At 44.6% G+C, this 17,500-nt stretch overlaps 1 protein-coding gene across 3 annotated transcripts in view; it reads left to right on the top strand.

Annotated features, from left to right (window-relative positions):
- Positions 1 to 17,500, top strand: part of tln1 (talin 1) — a 174,657-nt gene that overhangs the window by 113,898 nt on the left and 43,259 nt on the right. For all 3 annotated transcript variants that reach the window (XM_052525129.1, XM_052525130.1, XM_052525131.1), the window contains exons 33-39: positions 955 to 1,044; positions 1,394 to 1,516; positions 9,416 to 9,559; positions 9,989 to 10,150; positions 10,365 to 10,505; positions 11,570 to 11,751; positions 13,473 to 13,605. In XM_052525129.1, coding sequence (XP_052381089.1) covers positions 955 to 1,044; positions 1,394 to 1,516; positions 9,416 to 9,559; positions 9,989 to 10,150; positions 10,365 to 10,505; positions 11,570 to 11,751; positions 13,473 to 13,605 — 975 coding nt within the window. The remainder of the gene's footprint in view (positions 1 to 954; positions 1,045 to 1,393; positions 1,517 to 9,415; positions 9,560 to 9,988; positions 10,151 to 10,364; positions 10,506 to 11,569; positions 11,752 to 13,472; positions 13,606 to 17,500) is intronic.

The raw sequence follows: 17,500 nt of genomic DNA, 5'->3' as shown, positions 1-17,500 counted from the left end.
AATATCACTGAACCACCCCTTCAATGTACTTAGTGGTGATTGGTCAAGAACATGTTACTATTTTTTTTACTGTTTTCTACTATTATATATTATATTATTAGTATTAGAAATATGTAATTAATATATAAACATTGTTGTGTGAATATCAATATCTTTATGCATTTCTGATATATTTTTTGGGTCAGACTTGAAATAATCTGAATATTGGCATGGTTTATCCTTGGAAATAATCTGAATATTGGCATGGTTTATCCTTGGAAATAATCTGAATATTGGCATGGTTTATCCTTGGAAATAATCTGAATATTGGCATGGTTTATCCTTGGAAATAATCTGAATATTGGCATGGTTTATAATCTGAATATTGGCATGGTTTATAATCTGAATATTGCCATGGTTTATAATCTGAATATTGGCATGGTTTATAATCTGTGCAGAGTCTAGTTACACAGCTTCAAGTTGTTGTGTTCCAGTCTAGTTACACAGCTTCAAGTTGTTGTGCTCCAGAGTGTAGTTACACAGCTTCAAGTTGTTGTGTTCCAGTCTAGTTACAGTTTCTAGTTGTTGTGTTCCAGTCTAGTTACACAGCTTCAAGTTGTTGTGCTCCAGAGTCTAGTTACACAGCTTCAAGTTGTTGTGCTCCAGAGTCTAGTTACACAGCTTCAAGTTGTTGTGCTCCAGAGTCTAGTTACACAGTTTCTAGTTGTTGTGTTCCAGTCTAGTTACACAGCTTCAAGTTGTCTTCTTTGTCTGGTTCATTAACATGTCACCTGAAGGGTGCATAATTGACAGGTCTTTTGTGTGTTTGTGCGTGTGCCTTGTGCGTGGACATATGTATATGTGGGGTGTGTCTGAGTGCATTTCCGCGTCCATGTATAGTAGTCTATATGTTCTCTCTGTGGTTGTGACTGTGTGGGTGGTTATGTTCCTAACCTGTGTACCATGTCTCTCCAGACTGTTCGGGGTATGCTTCAGAACCCCACCGAGGCGGTCAGTGACCTCTCCTACTTTGACTGCATCGACAGTGTCATGGAGAACTCCAAGGTAAACGACAAACTAGACACCTCCTTGATAAATATATTTTCATTCCTTCTACATTTCATTTCTTTCTTTTCCTCTCTCCCTTTTCTCTTCCTTTCCTTCTATACTTCCGCCCTACTTCCCACATACTTCCTCCCTTCTTCCTCCCTACTTGCCACATACTTCCTCCCTACTTGCCACATACTTCCTCCCTACTATGTCCTAGAATATATCCAGGGAAATGGTGTTTTGTTTTTAAAATAAGATTTTCGATCCCCTTTATACCTTATAATGTTGTATTTTGTGAAATAAATATATGTTTAAATATATAGAAATATAAGTATTTTAAATCTATTTGCCTTGTGTTCTGCAGGTCCTGGGGGAAGCCATGGCTGGAATCTCCCACAACGCTAAGAACAGCAATCTGCCTGAGTTTGGGGACTCTGTCAGCTCTGGCTCTAAAGCCCTGTGTGGCCTTACTGAAGCAGCTGCCCAGGTAAACCACCTTCCAGTCCAGCAGACCAGGGGGTGTCTCATATGGCCCTCTATTCCCTGTATACCCTATGGGCCCTGTATACCCTATGGGTCCTGTATACCTAATTCCCTGTATACCCTATGGGCCCTGTATACCTAATTCCCTGTATACCCTATGGGTCCTGTATACCTAATTCCCTGTATACCCTATGGGTCCTGTATACCTAATTCCCTGTATACCCTATGGGCCCTGTATACCTAATTCCCTGTATACCCTATGGGTCCTGTATACCTAATTCCCTGTATACCCTATGGCCCTGTATACCTAATTCCCTGTATACCCTATGGGTCCTGTATACCTAATTCCCTGTATACCCTATGGGCCCTGTATACCTAATTCCCTGTATACCCTATGGGCCCTGTACACCCTATGGGTCCTGTATACCTAATTCCCTGTATACCCTATGGGCCCTGTGTACCCTGTGTGCCCTGTATAACCTATACCCTTTGTGCCCTGTATAACCTATACCCTTTGTGCCCTGTATACCCAATACCCTGTGTACCCTATGGCCCTGTATACCCTATGGCCCTGTGTACCCAATACCCTGTGTACCCTATTGGCCCTGTGTACCCTATTGGCCCTGTATACCCTATTGGCCCTGTGTACCCAATACCCTGTATACCCTATGGGCCCCATATACCCTTTGTGCTCTGTATACCCTTTGTGCCCTGTATACCCTATGGGCTCTGTATACCCTGTGTACCCTATGTGCCCTATGTACCCTATGTGCCCTGTGTACCCTATGTGCCCTGTGTACCCTATTACATTTACATTTAAGTCATTTAGCAGACGCTCTTATCCAGAGCGACTTACAAATTGGTGCATTCACCTTATGACATCCAGTGGAACAGCCACTTTACAATAGTGCATCTAAATCTTTTAAGGGGGGTGAGAAGGATTACTTTATCCTATCCTAGGTATTCCTTAAAGAGGTGGGGTTTCAGGTGTCTCCGGAAGGTGGTGATTGACTCTATGTACCCTATGTGCCCTGTGTGCCCTGTGTACCCTGTGTGCCCTGTGTACCCTGTGTGCCCTGTGTACCCTGTGTACCCTGTGTACCCTGTGTACCCTATGTGCCCTGTGTACCCTATGTGCCCTGTGTACCCTATGTGCCCTGTGTACCCTATGTGCCCTGTGTACCCTATGTGCCCTGTATACCCTATGGGCCCTGTATACCCTATTCCCTATATACCCTATGGGTCCTGGTCCAAAGTTGTGTACTACATGGAGAATAGAGTGCTATTTGGGACGCAAGCAAGCAGCCTAACGCCCACAGGGATGCGTTGCCTTGCATAGTTGGATGGTCCCATGCTCTAATACATCAGCCTAATTATTCTCTCAGCCAATGAGGCGATTCGATGCTAGCTTAGGAACATCTGGACCTGGCAGTGCATCTCAAATGGAGGGAAGGAGTGGTAGTCACTTTCAACAGTCAGTTCCTCTCTCAAATGGAGGGAAGGAGTGGTAGTCACTTTCAACAGTCAGTTCCTCTCTCTAATGGAGGGAAGGAGTGGTAGTCACTTTCAACAGTCAGTTCCTCTCTCTAATGGAGGGAAGGAGTGGTAGTCACTTTCAACAGTCAGTTCCTCTCTCTAATGGAGGGAAGGAGTGGTAGTCACTTTCAACAGTCAGTTCCTCTCTCAAATGGAGGGAAGGAGTGGTAGTCACTTTCAACAGTCAGTTCCTCTCTCTAATGGAGGGAAGGAGTGGTAGTCACTTTCAACAGTCAGTTCCTCTCTCTAATGGAGGGAAGGAGTGGTAGTCACTTTCAACAGTCAGTTCCTCTCTCTAATGGAGGGAAGGAGTGGTAGTCACTTTCAACAGTCAGTTCCTCTCTCTAATGGAGGGAAGGAGTGGTAGTCACTTTCAACAGTCAGTTCCTCTAATGGAGGGAAGGAGTGGTAGTCACTTTCAACAGTCAGTTCCTCTCTAATGGAGGGAAGGAGTGGTAGTCACTTTCAACAGTCAGTTCCTCTCTCTAATGGAGGGAAGGAGTGGTAGTCACTTTCAACAGTCAGTTCCTCTCTCTAATGGAGGGAAGGAGTGGTAGTCACTTTCAACAGTCAGTTCCTCTCTCTAATGGAGGGAAGGAGTGGTAGTCACTTTCCACAGTCAGTTCCTCTCTAATGGAGGGAAGGAGTGGTAGTCACTTTCAACAGTCAGTTCCTCTCTAATGGAGGGAAGGAGTGGTAGTCACTTTCAACAGTCAGTTCCTCTCTCTAATGGAGGGAAGGAGTGGTAGTCACTTTCAACAGTCAGTTCCTCTCTCAAATGGAGGGAAGGAGTGGTAGTCACTTTCAACAGTCAGTTCCTCTCTCTAATGGAGGGAAGGAGTGGTAGTCACTTTCAACAGTCAGTTCCTCTCTCAAATGGAGGGAAGGAGTGGTAGTCACTTTCAACAGTCAGTTCCTCTCTCTAATGGAGGGAAGGAGTGGTAGTCACTTTCAACAGTCAGTTCCTCTCTCTAATGGAGGGAAGGAGTGGTAGTCACTTTCAACAGTCAGTTCCTCTCTAATGGAGGGAAGGAGTGGTAGTCACTTTCAACAGTCAGTTCCTCTCTCTAATGGAGGGAAGGAGTGGTAGTCACTTTCAACAGTCAGTTCCTCTCTCTAATGGAGGGAAGGAGTGGTAGTCACTTTCAACAGTCAGTTCCTCTCTCTAATGGAGGGAAGGAGTGGTAGTCACTTTCAACAGTCAGTTCCTCTCTAATGGAGGGAAGGAGTGGTAGTCACTTTCAACAGTCAGTTCCTCTCTCAAATGGAGGGAAGGAGTGGTAGTCACTTTCAACAGTCAGTTCCTCTCTCTAATGGAGGGAAGGAGTGGTAGTCACTTTCAACAGTCAGTTCCTCTCTCTAATGGAGGGAAGGAGTGGTAGTCACTTTCAACAGTCAGTTCCTCTCTAATGGAGGGAAGGAGTGGTAGTCACTTTCAACAGTCAGTTCCTCTCTCAAATGGAGGGAAGGAGTGGTAGTCACTTTCAACAGTCAGTTCCTCTCTCTAATGGAGGGAAGGAGTGGTAGTCACTTTCAACAGTCAGTTCCTCTCTCTAATGGAGGGAAGGAGTGGTAGTCACTTTCAACAGTCAGTTCCTCTCTAATGGAGGGAAGGAGTGGTAGTCACTTTCAACAGTCAGTTCCTCTCTAATGGAGGGAAGGAGTGGTAGTCACTTTCAACAGTCAGTTCCTCTCTCTAATGGAGGGAAGGAGTGGTAGTCACTTTCAACAGTCAGTTCCTCTCTCAAATGGAGGGAAGGAGTGGTAGTCACTTTCAACAGTCAGTTCCTCTCTCAAATGGAGGGAAGGAGTGGTAGTCACTTTCAACAGTCAGTTCCTCTCTCTAATGGAGGGAAGGAGTGGTAGTCACTTTCAACAGTCAGTTCCTCTCTCTAATGGAGGGAAGGAGTGGTAGTCACTTTCAACAGTCAGTTCCTCTCTCTAATGGAGGGAAGGAGTGGTAGTCACTTTCAACAGTCAGTTCCTCTCTCTAATGGAGGGAAGGAGTGGTAGTCACTTTCAACAGTCAGTTCCTCTCTCTAATGGAGGGAAGGAGTGGTAGTCACTTTCAACAGTCAGTTCCTCTCTCTAATGGAGGGAAGGAGTGGTAGTCACTTTCAACAGTCAGTTCCTCTCTAATGGAGGGAAGGAGTGGTAGTCACTTTCAACAGTCAGTTCCTCTCTCTAATGGAGGGAAGGAGTGGTAGTCACTTTCAACATTCAGTTCCTCTCTCTAATGGAGGGAAGGAGTGGTAGTCACTTTCAACAGTCAGTTCCTCTCTCTAATGGAGGGAAGGAGTGGTAGTCACTTTCAACAGTCAGTTCCTCTCTCTAATGGAGGGAAGGAGTGGTAGTCACTTTCAACAGACAGTTCCTCTCTCAAAGGGAGGGAAGGAGTGGTAGTCACTTTCAACATTCAGTTCCTCTCTCAATTCAATACTCTCATATAACCACACAAACAAATGCCCGCACATGCTCGCGCGCGTACACACACATGCGCCTAATGACTGTGAGTAAGGCCTGGTCATGTGGGTCTGTCAGTATGTGTGTCTCTGAATGCTCCATCTGCTCATTACAGTTCAGTGCATTATAGGACATTACAGTACATTACAGTTCAGTACATTACAGTTCAGTACATTACAGTTCAGTACATTACAGTTCAGTACATTACAGTTCAGTTCAGTACATTACAGTTCAGTTCATTACAGTACATTACAGTTCAGTTCATTACAGTACATTACAGTTCAGTACATTACAGTTCAGTACATTACAGTTCAGTACATTACAGTTCAGTACATTACAGTTCAGTTCATTACAGTTCAGTACATTACAGTTCAGTTCATTACAGTACATTACAGTTCAGTTCATTACAGTTCAGTACAGTACAGTACAGTACATTACAGTACATTACAGTTCAGTACAGTTCAGTACATTACAGCACATTACAGTTCAGTACATTGCAGTTCAGTTCATTGTAGGACATTAAAGTTCAGTTCATTACAGTACATTACAGTTCAGTACGTTACAGTTCAGTACAGTTCAGTACATTACAGTTCAGTTCAGTACATTACAGTACATTACAGCACATTACAGTTCAGTACATTGCAGTTCAGTTCATTATAGGACATTACAGCACATTACAGTTTAGTACATTACAGTTCAGTACATTACATTACATTACATAACAGTTCAGTTCATTACAGGACATTACAGTTCAGTTCATTACAGTACAGTTCAGTTCAGGTCATTACATTGCAGTTCAGGTCATTACAGTACATTACAGTTCATTACGTTACATTACAGTTCAGTACAGTACATTACAGTTCAGTACAGTTCAGTACATTACAGTACATTACAGCACATTACAGTTCAGTACATTACAGTTCAGTACATTACAGTTCAGTACATTACAGTTCAGTACATTACAGTCCTATTACAATAGGACATTACAGTTCAGTTCAGTACAGTTCAGTACATTACAGTTCAGTACATTACAGTTCAGTACATTACAGTTCAGTACATTACAGTTCAGTACATTACAGTTCAGTACATTACAGTTTAGTTCATTACAGTACATTATAGGACATTACAGTTCAGTACAGTTCAGTACATTTCAGTACATTACAGTTCAGTACATTACATTACAGTTCAGTGCATTATAGGACATTACAGTTCAGTTCATTACATTACAGTTCAGTTCATTACAGTACATTACAGTACATTACAGCACATTACAGTTTAGTACATTACAGTTCAGTACATTACATTACATTACATAACAGTTCAGTTCATTACAGGACATTACAGTTCAGTACATTACATTACATTACATAACAGTTCAGTTCATTACAGGACATTACAGTTCAGTTCATTACAGTACAGTTCAGTTCAGGTCATTACATTGCAGTTCAGGTCATTACAGTACATTACAGTTCATTACGTTACATTACAGTTCAGTTCAGAACAGTTCAGTTCATTACAGTACATTGCAGTTCAGGTCATTACAGTTAATTTCATTACATTACCTTACAGTACATTAAAGTTCATTACAGTTCAGTAAATTACAATACATTATGCTGTCACATTCACAATGGCTCTGCGCTACTGCCCATTGAAGAGTTGACTGTGTTTGTGTGCGTTTGAGTGCATCTGTGTGCATTTGAGTACATCTGTGTCTGAATGTTTTCTTCTGTTTCTGTGTGTGAATGCATGTTGCCATGGCAAAGAGTGGCAAGACAAGCGTAACGTGAGAGATGTGGAAGATCTTGGAAAACCATTTGATCAACTCACTGCGGTGGCTCTACCCACGTGTGGTGCTGCAGACGTTAACGTTGTCATAAACAATAACACGCGTGGTGCTGCAGATGTTAACGTTGTCATAAACAATAACACGTGTAGTGCTGCAGACGTTAACGTTGTCATAAACAATAACACGTGTGGTGCTGCAGATGTTAACGTTGTCATAAACAATAACACGTGTGGTGCTGCAGACGTTAACGTTGTCATAAACAATAACACGTGTGGTGCTGCAGACGTTAACGTTGTCATAAACAATAACACGTGTGGTGCTGCAGACGTTAACGTTGTCATAAACAATAACACGTGTAGTGCTGCAGACGTTAACGTTGTCATAAACAATAACACGTGTGGTGCTGCAGACGTTGTCATAACGTGTGTCATAAACAATAACACGTGTGGTGCTGCAGACGTTAACGTTGTCATAAACAATAACACGTGTAGTGCTGCAGACGTTAACGTTGTCATAAACAATAACACGTGTGGTGCTGCAGACGTTAACGTTGTCATAAACAATAACACGTGTAGTGCTGCAGACGTTAACGTTGTCATAAACAATAACACGTGTAGTGCTGCAGACGTTAACGTTGTCATAAACAATAACACGTGTAGTGCTGCAGACGTTAACGTTGTCATAAACAATAACACGTGTAGTGCTGCAGATGTTAACGTTGTCATAAACAATAACACGTGTGGTGCTGCAGACGTTAACGTTGTCATAAACAATAACACGTGTAGTGCTGCAGATGTTAACGTTGTCATAAACAATAACACGTGTAGTGCTGCAGACGTTAACGTTGTCATAAACAATAACACGTGTAGTGCTGCAGATGTTAACGTTGTCATAAACAATAACACGTGTAGTGCTGCAGACGTTAACGTTGTCATAAACAATAACACGTGTAGTGCTGCAGACGTTAACGTTGTCATAAACAATAACACGTGTGGTGCTGCAGACGTTAACGTTGTCATGAACAGAACTGCTACGTTAGAGATCATCTAATAAAAGCAGCGATCATCTAATGAAAGCAGAGATCATCTAATGAAAGCAGAGATCATCTAATGAAAGCAGAGATCATCTAATGAAAGCAGAGATCATCTAATGAAAGCAGAGATCATCTAATGAAAGCAGAGATCATCTAATGAAAGCAGAGATCATCTAATAAAAGCAGAGATCATCTAATAAAAGCAGCGATCATCTAATAAAAGCAGCGATCATCTAATAAAAGCAGCGATCATTTAATAAAAGCAGCGATCATCTAATAAAAGCAGCGACCATCTAATAAAAGCAGCGACCATCTAATAAAAGCAGAGATCATCTAATAAAAGCAGCGACCATCTAATAAAAGCAGCGACCATCTAATAAAACCAGAGACCATCTAATAAAACCAGAGACCATCTAATAAAAGCAGAGATCATCTAATAAAAGCAGAGATCATCTAATAAAAGCAGCGATCATCTAATAAAAGCAGCGATCATCTAATAAAAGCAGAGACCATCTAATAAAAGCAGAGACCATCTAATAAAAGCAGAGATCATCTAATAAAAGCAGAGATCATCTAATAAAAGCAGAGATCATCTAATAAAAGCAGAGATCATCTAATAAAAGCAGCGATCATCTAATAAAAGCAGCGATCATCTAATAAAAGCAGCGATCATCTAATAAAAGCAGAGATCATCTAATGAAAGCAGAGATCATCTAATGAAAGCAGAGATCATCTAATGAAAGCAGAGATCATCTAATGAAAGCAGCGATCATCTAATAAAAGCAGCGATCATTTAATAAAAGCAGAGATCATCTAATAAAAGCAGAGATCATCTAATAAAAGCAGAGATCATCTAATAAAAGCAGAGATCATCTAATAAAAGCAGCGATGATCTAATAAAAGCAGAGATCATCTAATAAAAGCTCATTGTAGATTTTTAGCTGTAGTTTTTTTTTTTTACGCTGTAAACAAAATCTACAATGTTTCCATATTTGCTCTAACTCCTGTCAGCACTTGTTACATTTATCTTGTTTAGTTCATCAAAACCATCCATACAACATTAATTTGTCTGAAAAATGTTACAGGGTGCCTACCTGGTTGGAGTGTCAGACCCTAAAAGCCACGCGGGCCAGAAGGGGTTGGTGGACCCTGGCCAGTTTGCCCGTGCCAACCAGTCCATCCAGATGGCATGCCAGAACCTGGTGGATCCGGCTTGCACCCAGTCCCAGGTAGAACACACACACACAGGTGCCTGCGCACAAACACACATGTCATCAGCGTTCTCTCGCAGTCAAGGATGACTTTGGTTAGGCTTTGTGTGTTCCAATATAAACGAGTAACACACACACACACACACACACATACACACACACATATGATCGTACGAATGAACACTCATGCATTCATACACTCACCCGCTTACTCAAGGTCCATGGATAAACACACGCAAACTCTCATACACTCACTGACTCCCTCACTCACACGTCATACCACACAGACCATACATGTAACCAACATAAACTTGCTTTGCGTACTGTTTTCTAAATGTCCACTGTAAACAGAATCAAGGTGAATAAAGATGATCAGTATTTCTGAACAGAAGCCGTGTTTTCCATCTTTTAGCTGCCTACTTCAGACACCTCCTCTTGTTTCCCAAGGTCCTCTCTGCCGCCACCATCGTGGCCAAGCACACTTCGGCGCTGTGCAACGCCTGTCGCCTGGCCTCCTCCAAAACAGCCAACCCTGTTGCCAAGCGACAGTTTGTCCAGTCTGCTAAGGAGGTGGCCAACAGCACAGCCAATCTGGTCAAGTCCATCAAAGTGAGTAATAGTCACTACTTTTTGAATTCATATGTACAGTACAGGTTAGGGCTGCAGCAAGGTACATCGTTAATGTGACAGACACTCGCAGGGTGACTCCATGCCCCAAGTTCATTGACAATTATCTAACAACAACCCATGCAATAAGAAATACATTTTATAATGGCATTCCATCACTAATGAATGTAACCCTGTTTGTGCGTTGTGTGTGTAGGCTCTGGATGGAGCGTTTAACCAGCAGAACAGAGAGAAGTGTAGGGTCGCCACAGGGCCCCTGATAGAAGCTGTGGATAACCTCACCGCCTTCGCCTCCAACCCAGAGTTCGCCAGCGTGCCCGCTCAGATCAGCGCTGAGGTAATACAGTACACTGGCCTTCCCTACTGTCTCTGTGGTTACGCTGTCCCTTCCCTACTGTCTCTGTGGTTACGCTGTCCCTTCCCTACTGTCTCTGTGGTTACGCTGTCCCTTCCCTACTGTCTCTGTGGTTACGCTGTCCCTTCCCTACTGTCTCTGTGGTTACGCTGTCCCTTCCCTACTGTCTCTGTGGTTACGCTGTCCCTTCCCTACTGTCTCTGTGGTTACGCTGTCCCTTCCCTACTGTCTCTGTGGTTACGCTGTCCCTTCCCTACTGTCTCTGTGGTTACGCTGTCCCTTCCCTACTGTCTCTGTGGTTACGCTGTCCCTTCCCTACTGTCTCTGTGGTTACGCTGTCCCTTCCCTACTGTCTCTGTGGTTACGCTGTCCCTTCCCTACTGTCTCTGTGGTTACGCTGTCCCTTCCCTACTGTCTCTGTGGTTACGCTGTCCCTTCCCTACTGTCTCTGTGGTTACGCTGTCCCTTCCCTACTGTCTCTGTGGTTACGCTGTCCCTTCCCTACTGTCTCTGTGGTTACGCTGTCCCTTCCCTACTGTCTCTGTGGTTACGCTGTCCCTTCCCTACTGTCTCTGTGGTTACGCTGTCCCTTCCCTACTGTCTCTGTGGTTACGCTGTCCCTTCCCTACTGTCTTTGTGTTTACGCTGTCCCTTCCCTACTGTCTTTGTGTTTACGCTGTCCCTTCCCTACTGTCTCTGTGGTTACGCTGTCCCTTCCCTACTGTCTCTGTGGTTACGCTGTCCCTTCCCTACTGTCTCTGTGGTTACGCTGTCCCTTCCCTACTGTCTCTGTGGTTACGCTGTCCCTTCCCTACTGTCTCTGTGGTTACGCTGTCCCTTCCCTACTGTCTCTGTGGTTACGCTGTCCCTTCCCTACTGTCTCTGTGGTTACGCTGTCCCTTCCCTACTGTCTCTGTGGTTACGCTGTCCCTTCCCTACTGTCTCTGTGGTTACGCTGTCCCTTCCCTATTGTCTCTGTGGAGACAACGGATACGTCAGATGTTACACAGTCAACCAGAATGTTGTATTATTGTTCCAACTCCCAGGGCCTGGCAGCGATGGAGCCCATCGTGGCTGCAGCTAAGACCATGCTGGAGAGCTCCACAGGTCTGATCCAGACCGCTCGCTCCCTGGCCGTCAACCCCAAAGACCCCCCCAAGTGGTCAGTGCTGGCCGGACACTCCAGGACCGTTTCCGACTCCATCAAGAAACTTATCACCAACATGAGGTAACAGTTAACATGGTCAGTTACCACAGCGGTGATAAATACTGTGTCAACATGAGGTAACAGTTAACATGGTCAGTTACCACAGCGGTGATAAATACTGTGTCAACATGAGGTAACCGCTAACATGGTCAGTTACCACATCAGAGATAAATACTGTGTCAACATGAGATAACCGCTAACATGGTCAGTTACCACATCAGAGATAAATACTGTGTCAACATGAGATAACCGCTAACATGGTCAGTTACCACATCAGAGATAAATACTGTGTCAACATGAGGTAACAGTTAACATGGTCAGTTACCACATCAGAGATAAATACTGTGTCAACATGAGGTAACAGTTAACATGGTCAGTTACCACATCAGAGATAAATACTGTGTCAACATGAGGTAACAGTTAACATGGTCAGTTACCACAGCAGAGATCAATACTGTGTCAACATGAGGTAACAGTTAACATGGTCAGTTACCACATCAGAGATAAATACTGTGTCAACATGAGGTAACAGTTAACATGGTCAGTTACCACATCAGAGATAAATACTGTGTCAACATGAGGTAACAGTTAACATGGTCAGTTACCACAGCAGAGATCAATACTGTGTCAACATGAGGTAACAGTTAACATGGTCAGTTACCACATCAGAGATAAATACTGTGTCAACATGAGGTAACAGTTAACATGGTCAGTTACCACATCAGAGATCAATACTGTGTCAACATGAGATAACAGTTAACATGGTCAGTTACCACATCAGAGATAAATACTGTGTCAACATGAGGTAACAGTTAACATGGTCAGTTACCACATCAGAGATAAATACTGTGTCAACATGAGGTAACAGTTAACATGGTCAGTTACCACATCAGAGATAAATACTGTGTCAACATGAGGTAACAGTTAACATGGTCAGTTACCACATCAGAGATAAATACTGTGTCAACATGAGGTAACAGTTAACATGGTCAGTTACCACATCAGAGATAAATACTGTGTCAACATGAGGTAACAGTTAACATGGTCAGTTACCACATCAGAGATAAATACTGTGTCAACATGAGGTAACAGTTAACATGGTCAGTTACCACATCAGAGATAAATACTGTGTCAACATGAGGTAACAGTTAACATGGTCAGTTACCACAGCAGAGATAAATACTGTGTCAACATGAGGTAACAGTTAACATGGTCAGTTACCACATCAGAGATAAATACTGTGTCAACATGAGGTAACAGTTAACATGGTCAGTTACCACAGCAGAGATAAATACTGTGTCAACATGAGGTAACAGTTAACATGGTCAGTTACCACATCAGAGATAAATACTGTGTCAACATGAGGTAACAGTTAACATGGTCAGTTACCACAGCAGATATAAATACTGTGTCAACATGAGAACAGTTAACATGGTCAGTTACCACAGCAGATATAAATACTGTGTCAACATGAGATAACAGTTAACATGGTCAGTTGCCACATCAGCGAAATTACGGAAACTTTTGAAAAATGTACTGCTGTAAAGCTCCTCACTGGGTCGGTGTTTAATTGTTAGATATATTCATGCAGCCAGCCATTGAGACATATCTCTGTGAGAGAGAAAAAAAAGTATCTTAATTCCAAGTTATCAAGGTTAAAAACACAAATAGTTAGGAAGTCTGGTCATTTCGGCTTCTCCAAAACCGTTTCTCAAGTACTGTGTGTTTATGCGTGTGTACAGAGACAAAGCCCCAGGCCAGAGGGAGTGTGACGAGGCCATTGAGGTGCTGAACAACTGTATTCGGGAGGTGGACCAGGCCTCCCTGGCAGCCATCAGCCAGCAGCTCACCCCAAGAGAGGACATCTCCCAGGAGGTGTGTGTTTCTGTCTGGCTGTCCCTCTGGCTGTCCCTCTGGCTGTCCCTCTGGCTGTCCCTCTGTCTGGCACGCTAGCTGTGTGTGTGTGTGTGTGTGTGTGTGTGTGTGTGTGTGTGTGTGTGTGTGTGTGTGTGTGTGTGTGTGTGTGTGTGTGTGTGTGTGTGTGTGTGTGTGTGTGTGTGTGTGTGTGTGTGTGCTCTCATAAGACCAAGAGCATTTACAGTGCCTTCGGAAAGTATTCAGACCCCTTGACTTTTTCTACCTTTTGTTACGTTACAGCCTTATTCTAAAATGTATATTAAAAAAAATACTCAGCAATCTACACACAATATCCCATAAAGACAGGTTTTTAGACATTTTTTGCAAATGGATTAAAACATTTTAAAAACTGATAGCTTATTTACATACAGTGCCAGTCAAAAGTTTGGACACACCCACTCATTCAAGGTTTTTTTTTTATTTGTACTATTTTCTGCAAGCTGTCATCAAGACAAAGGTTGACTACTTTGAAGAATCTCAAATAGAAAATGATTTTGATTTGTTTAACACTTTTCTGGTTACTACATGATTCCATGTGTGTTATTCCATAGGATGTCTTCACTATTATTCTACTATGTAGATGATAGTACAAATGAAGAAAAACACTTGAATGAGTAGGTGTGTCCAAACTTTTGACTGGTCCTGTAACTATTCAGACTCGTTGCTATGAGACACGAAATTGAGCTCAGGTGCATCCTGTTTCCATTGATCGTCCTTGAGCTGTTTCTACAACTTAATTGGTGTCCACTTGTGGTAAATTCAATTGATTGGACATGATTTGGAAAGGCACACACTTGTCTATATAAGGTCCCACAGTTGACCGTGCATGTCAGAGCAAAAACCAAGCCATGAGGTCAAAGGAATTGCCTGTAAGAGCTCTGAGACAGGATTGTGTCGAGGCACAGATCTGGGGAAGGGTACCAAAACATTTCTGCAGCATTGACAGTCCCCAAGAACACAGTGGCCTCCCTCGTTCTTCATTGGAAGAAGTTTGGAACCACCAAGACTCTTCCTAGAGCTGGCCACCTGGCCAAACTGAGCAATGGGTGGAGAAAGGACTTGGTCAGGGAGGTGACCAAGATCCCGATGGTCATGCTGACAGAGGTCTAGACTTCTTCTGTGGAGATGGGAGAACCATCTCTGCAGCACTCCACCAATCAGGCCTTTATGGTGGAGTGGCCAGATGGTAACCACTCCTTGGTAAAAGGCACATGACAGCCAGCTCGGAGTTTTCCAAAAAGCACCTAAAGACTCTCAGACCATCTTTGGCCTGAATGCCAAGTTTCACATCTGGAGGAAACCTGGCACCATCCTTACGGTGAAGCATGGTGGTGGCAGCTTCATGCTGTGGGGATGTTTTTCAATGGCAGGGACTGGGAGACTCGTCAGGCAAAGATGAACAGAGCAAAGTACAGAGAGATCCCTGATGAAAACCTGCTCCAGAGCACTCAGGACCTCAGACTGGGGTGAATGTTCACCTTCCAACAGGACAACGACCCTAAGCACACAGCCAAGACAACGCAGGAGTGGCTTTGGGACAAGTCTCTTAATGTCCTTGAGTGGCTCAGCCAGAGCCCGGACTTAAACCCGATCAAACATCTCTGGAGAGAGCTGAAAATAGCTGTGCAGCAACACTCCCCATCCAACCTGACAGAGCTTGAGAGGATATGCAGAGAAGAATGGGAGAAACTCTCCAAATACATTTAACATTTACATTTAAGTCATTTAGCAGACGCTCTTATCCAGAGCGACTTACAAATTGGTGCATACACCTTATGACAACCAGTGGAACAGCCACTTGCATCTAAATCTTGTTGGGGGGGGGGAGAAGGATTACCTACCCTTACTTACCCTATCCTAGGTATTCCTTGAAGAGGTGGGGTTTCAGGTGTCTCCGGAAGGTGGTGATTGACTCCGCTGTCCTGGCGTCGTGAGGGAGTTTGTTCCACCATTGGGGGGCCAGAGCAGCGAACAGTTTTGACTGGGCTGAGCGGGAACTGTACTTCCTCAGTGGTAGGGAGGCGAGCAGGCCAGAGGTGGATGAACGCAGTGCCCTTGTTTGGGTGTAGGGCCTGATCAGAGCCTGGAGGTACTGAGGTGCCGTTCAGGAGGGAGGAGAAGGTGGCAAAGAGCTTCCTAGGGTTAGAGGCAGATGCTTGGAACTTAGAATGGTAGAAAGTGGCTTTAGCAGCAGAGACAGAGGAGGAAAATGTAGAGAGGAGGGAGTGAAAGGATGCCAGGTCCGCAGGGAGGCGAGTTTTCCTCCATTTCCGCTCGGCTGCCCGGAGGTGTGCCAAGCTTGTAGCGTCATACCCAAGAAGACTTGAGGCTGTAATCGCTGCCAAAGGTGCTTCAACCAAGTACTGAGTAAAGGGTCTGAATACTTATGTAAATGTCATATTTACATTTACATTTAAGTCATTTAGCAGACGCTCTTATCCAGAGCGACTTACAAATTGGTGCATACACCTTATGACATCCAGTGGAACAGCCACTTTACAACAGTGCATCTAAATCTTTTTAGGGGGGGGGGGGTGAGAAGGATTACTTATCCTATCCTAGGTATTCCTTAAAGAGGTGGGGTTTCAGGTGTCTCCGGAAGGTGGTGATTGACTCCGCTGTCCTGGCGTCGTGAGGGCGTTTGTTCCACCATTGGGGGGCCAGAGCAGCGAACAGTTTTGACTGGGCTGAGCGGGAACTGTACTTCCTCAGTGGTAGGGAGGCGAGCAGGCCAGAGGTGGATGAACGCAGTGCCCTTGTTTGGGTGTAGGGCCTGATCAGAGCCTGGAGGTACTGAGGTGCCGTTCCCCTCACAGCTCCGTAGGCAAGCACCATGGTCTTGTAGCGGATGCGAGCTTCAACTGGAAGCCAGTGGAGAGAGCGGAGGAGCGGGGTGACGTGAGAGAACTTGGGAAGGTTGAACACCAGACGGGCTGCGGCGTTCTGGATGAGTTGTAGGGGTTTAATGGCACAGGCAGGGAGCCCAGCCAACAGCGAGTTGCAGTAATCAAGACGGGAGATGACAAGTGCCTGGATTAGGACCTGCGCCGCTTCCTGTGTGAGGCAGGGTCGTACTCTGCGGATGTTGTAGAGCATGAACCTACAGGAACGGGACACCGCCTTGATGTTAGTTGAGAACGACAGGGTGTTGTCCAGGATCACGCCAAGGTTCTTAGCGCTCTGGGAGGAGGACACAATGGAGTTGTCAACCGTGATGGCGAGATCATGGAACGGGCAGTCCTTCCCCGGGAGGAAGAGGAGCTCCGTCTTGAGGTTCAGCTTGAGGTGGTGATCCGTCATCCACACTGATATGTCTGCCAGACATGCAGAGATGCGATTCGCCACCTGGTCATCAGAAGGGGGAAAGGAGAAGATTAATTGTGTGTCGTCTGCATAGCAATGATAGGAGAGACCATGTGAGGTTATGACAGAGCCAAGTGACTTGGTGTATAGCGAGAATAGGAGAGGGCCGAGAACAGAGCCCTGGGGGACACCAGTGGTGAGAGCGCGTGGTGAGGAGACAGATTCTCGCCACGCCACCTGGTAGGAGCGACCTGTCAGGTAGGACGCAATCCAAGCGTGGGCCGCGCCGGAGATGCCCAACTCGGAGAGGGTGGAGAGGAGGATCTGATGGTTCACAGTATCGAAGGCAGCCGATAGGTCTAGAAGGATGAGAGCAGAGGAGAGAGAGTTAGCTTTAGCAGTGCGGAGCGCCTCCGTGATGCAGAGAAGAGCAGTCTCAGTTGAATGACTAGTCTTGAAACCTGACTGATTTGGATCAAGAAGGTCATTCTGAGAGAGATAGCGGTAGAGCTGGCCAAGGGACGGCACGCTCAAGAGTTTTGGAGAGAAA

Source organism: Oncorhynchus keta, chromosome 9 (assembly GCF_023373465.1).
Source record: "Oncorhynchus keta strain PuntledgeMale-10-30-2019 chromosome 9, Oket_V2, whole genome shotgun sequence".
Lineage (NCBI taxonomy): Eukaryota > Metazoa > Chordata > Actinopteri > Salmoniformes > Salmonidae > Oncorhynchus > Oncorhynchus keta.
The sequence above is the reverse complement of the archived record's forward strand: the minus strand, read 5'-3'. Positions and strand labels throughout refer to the sequence as shown.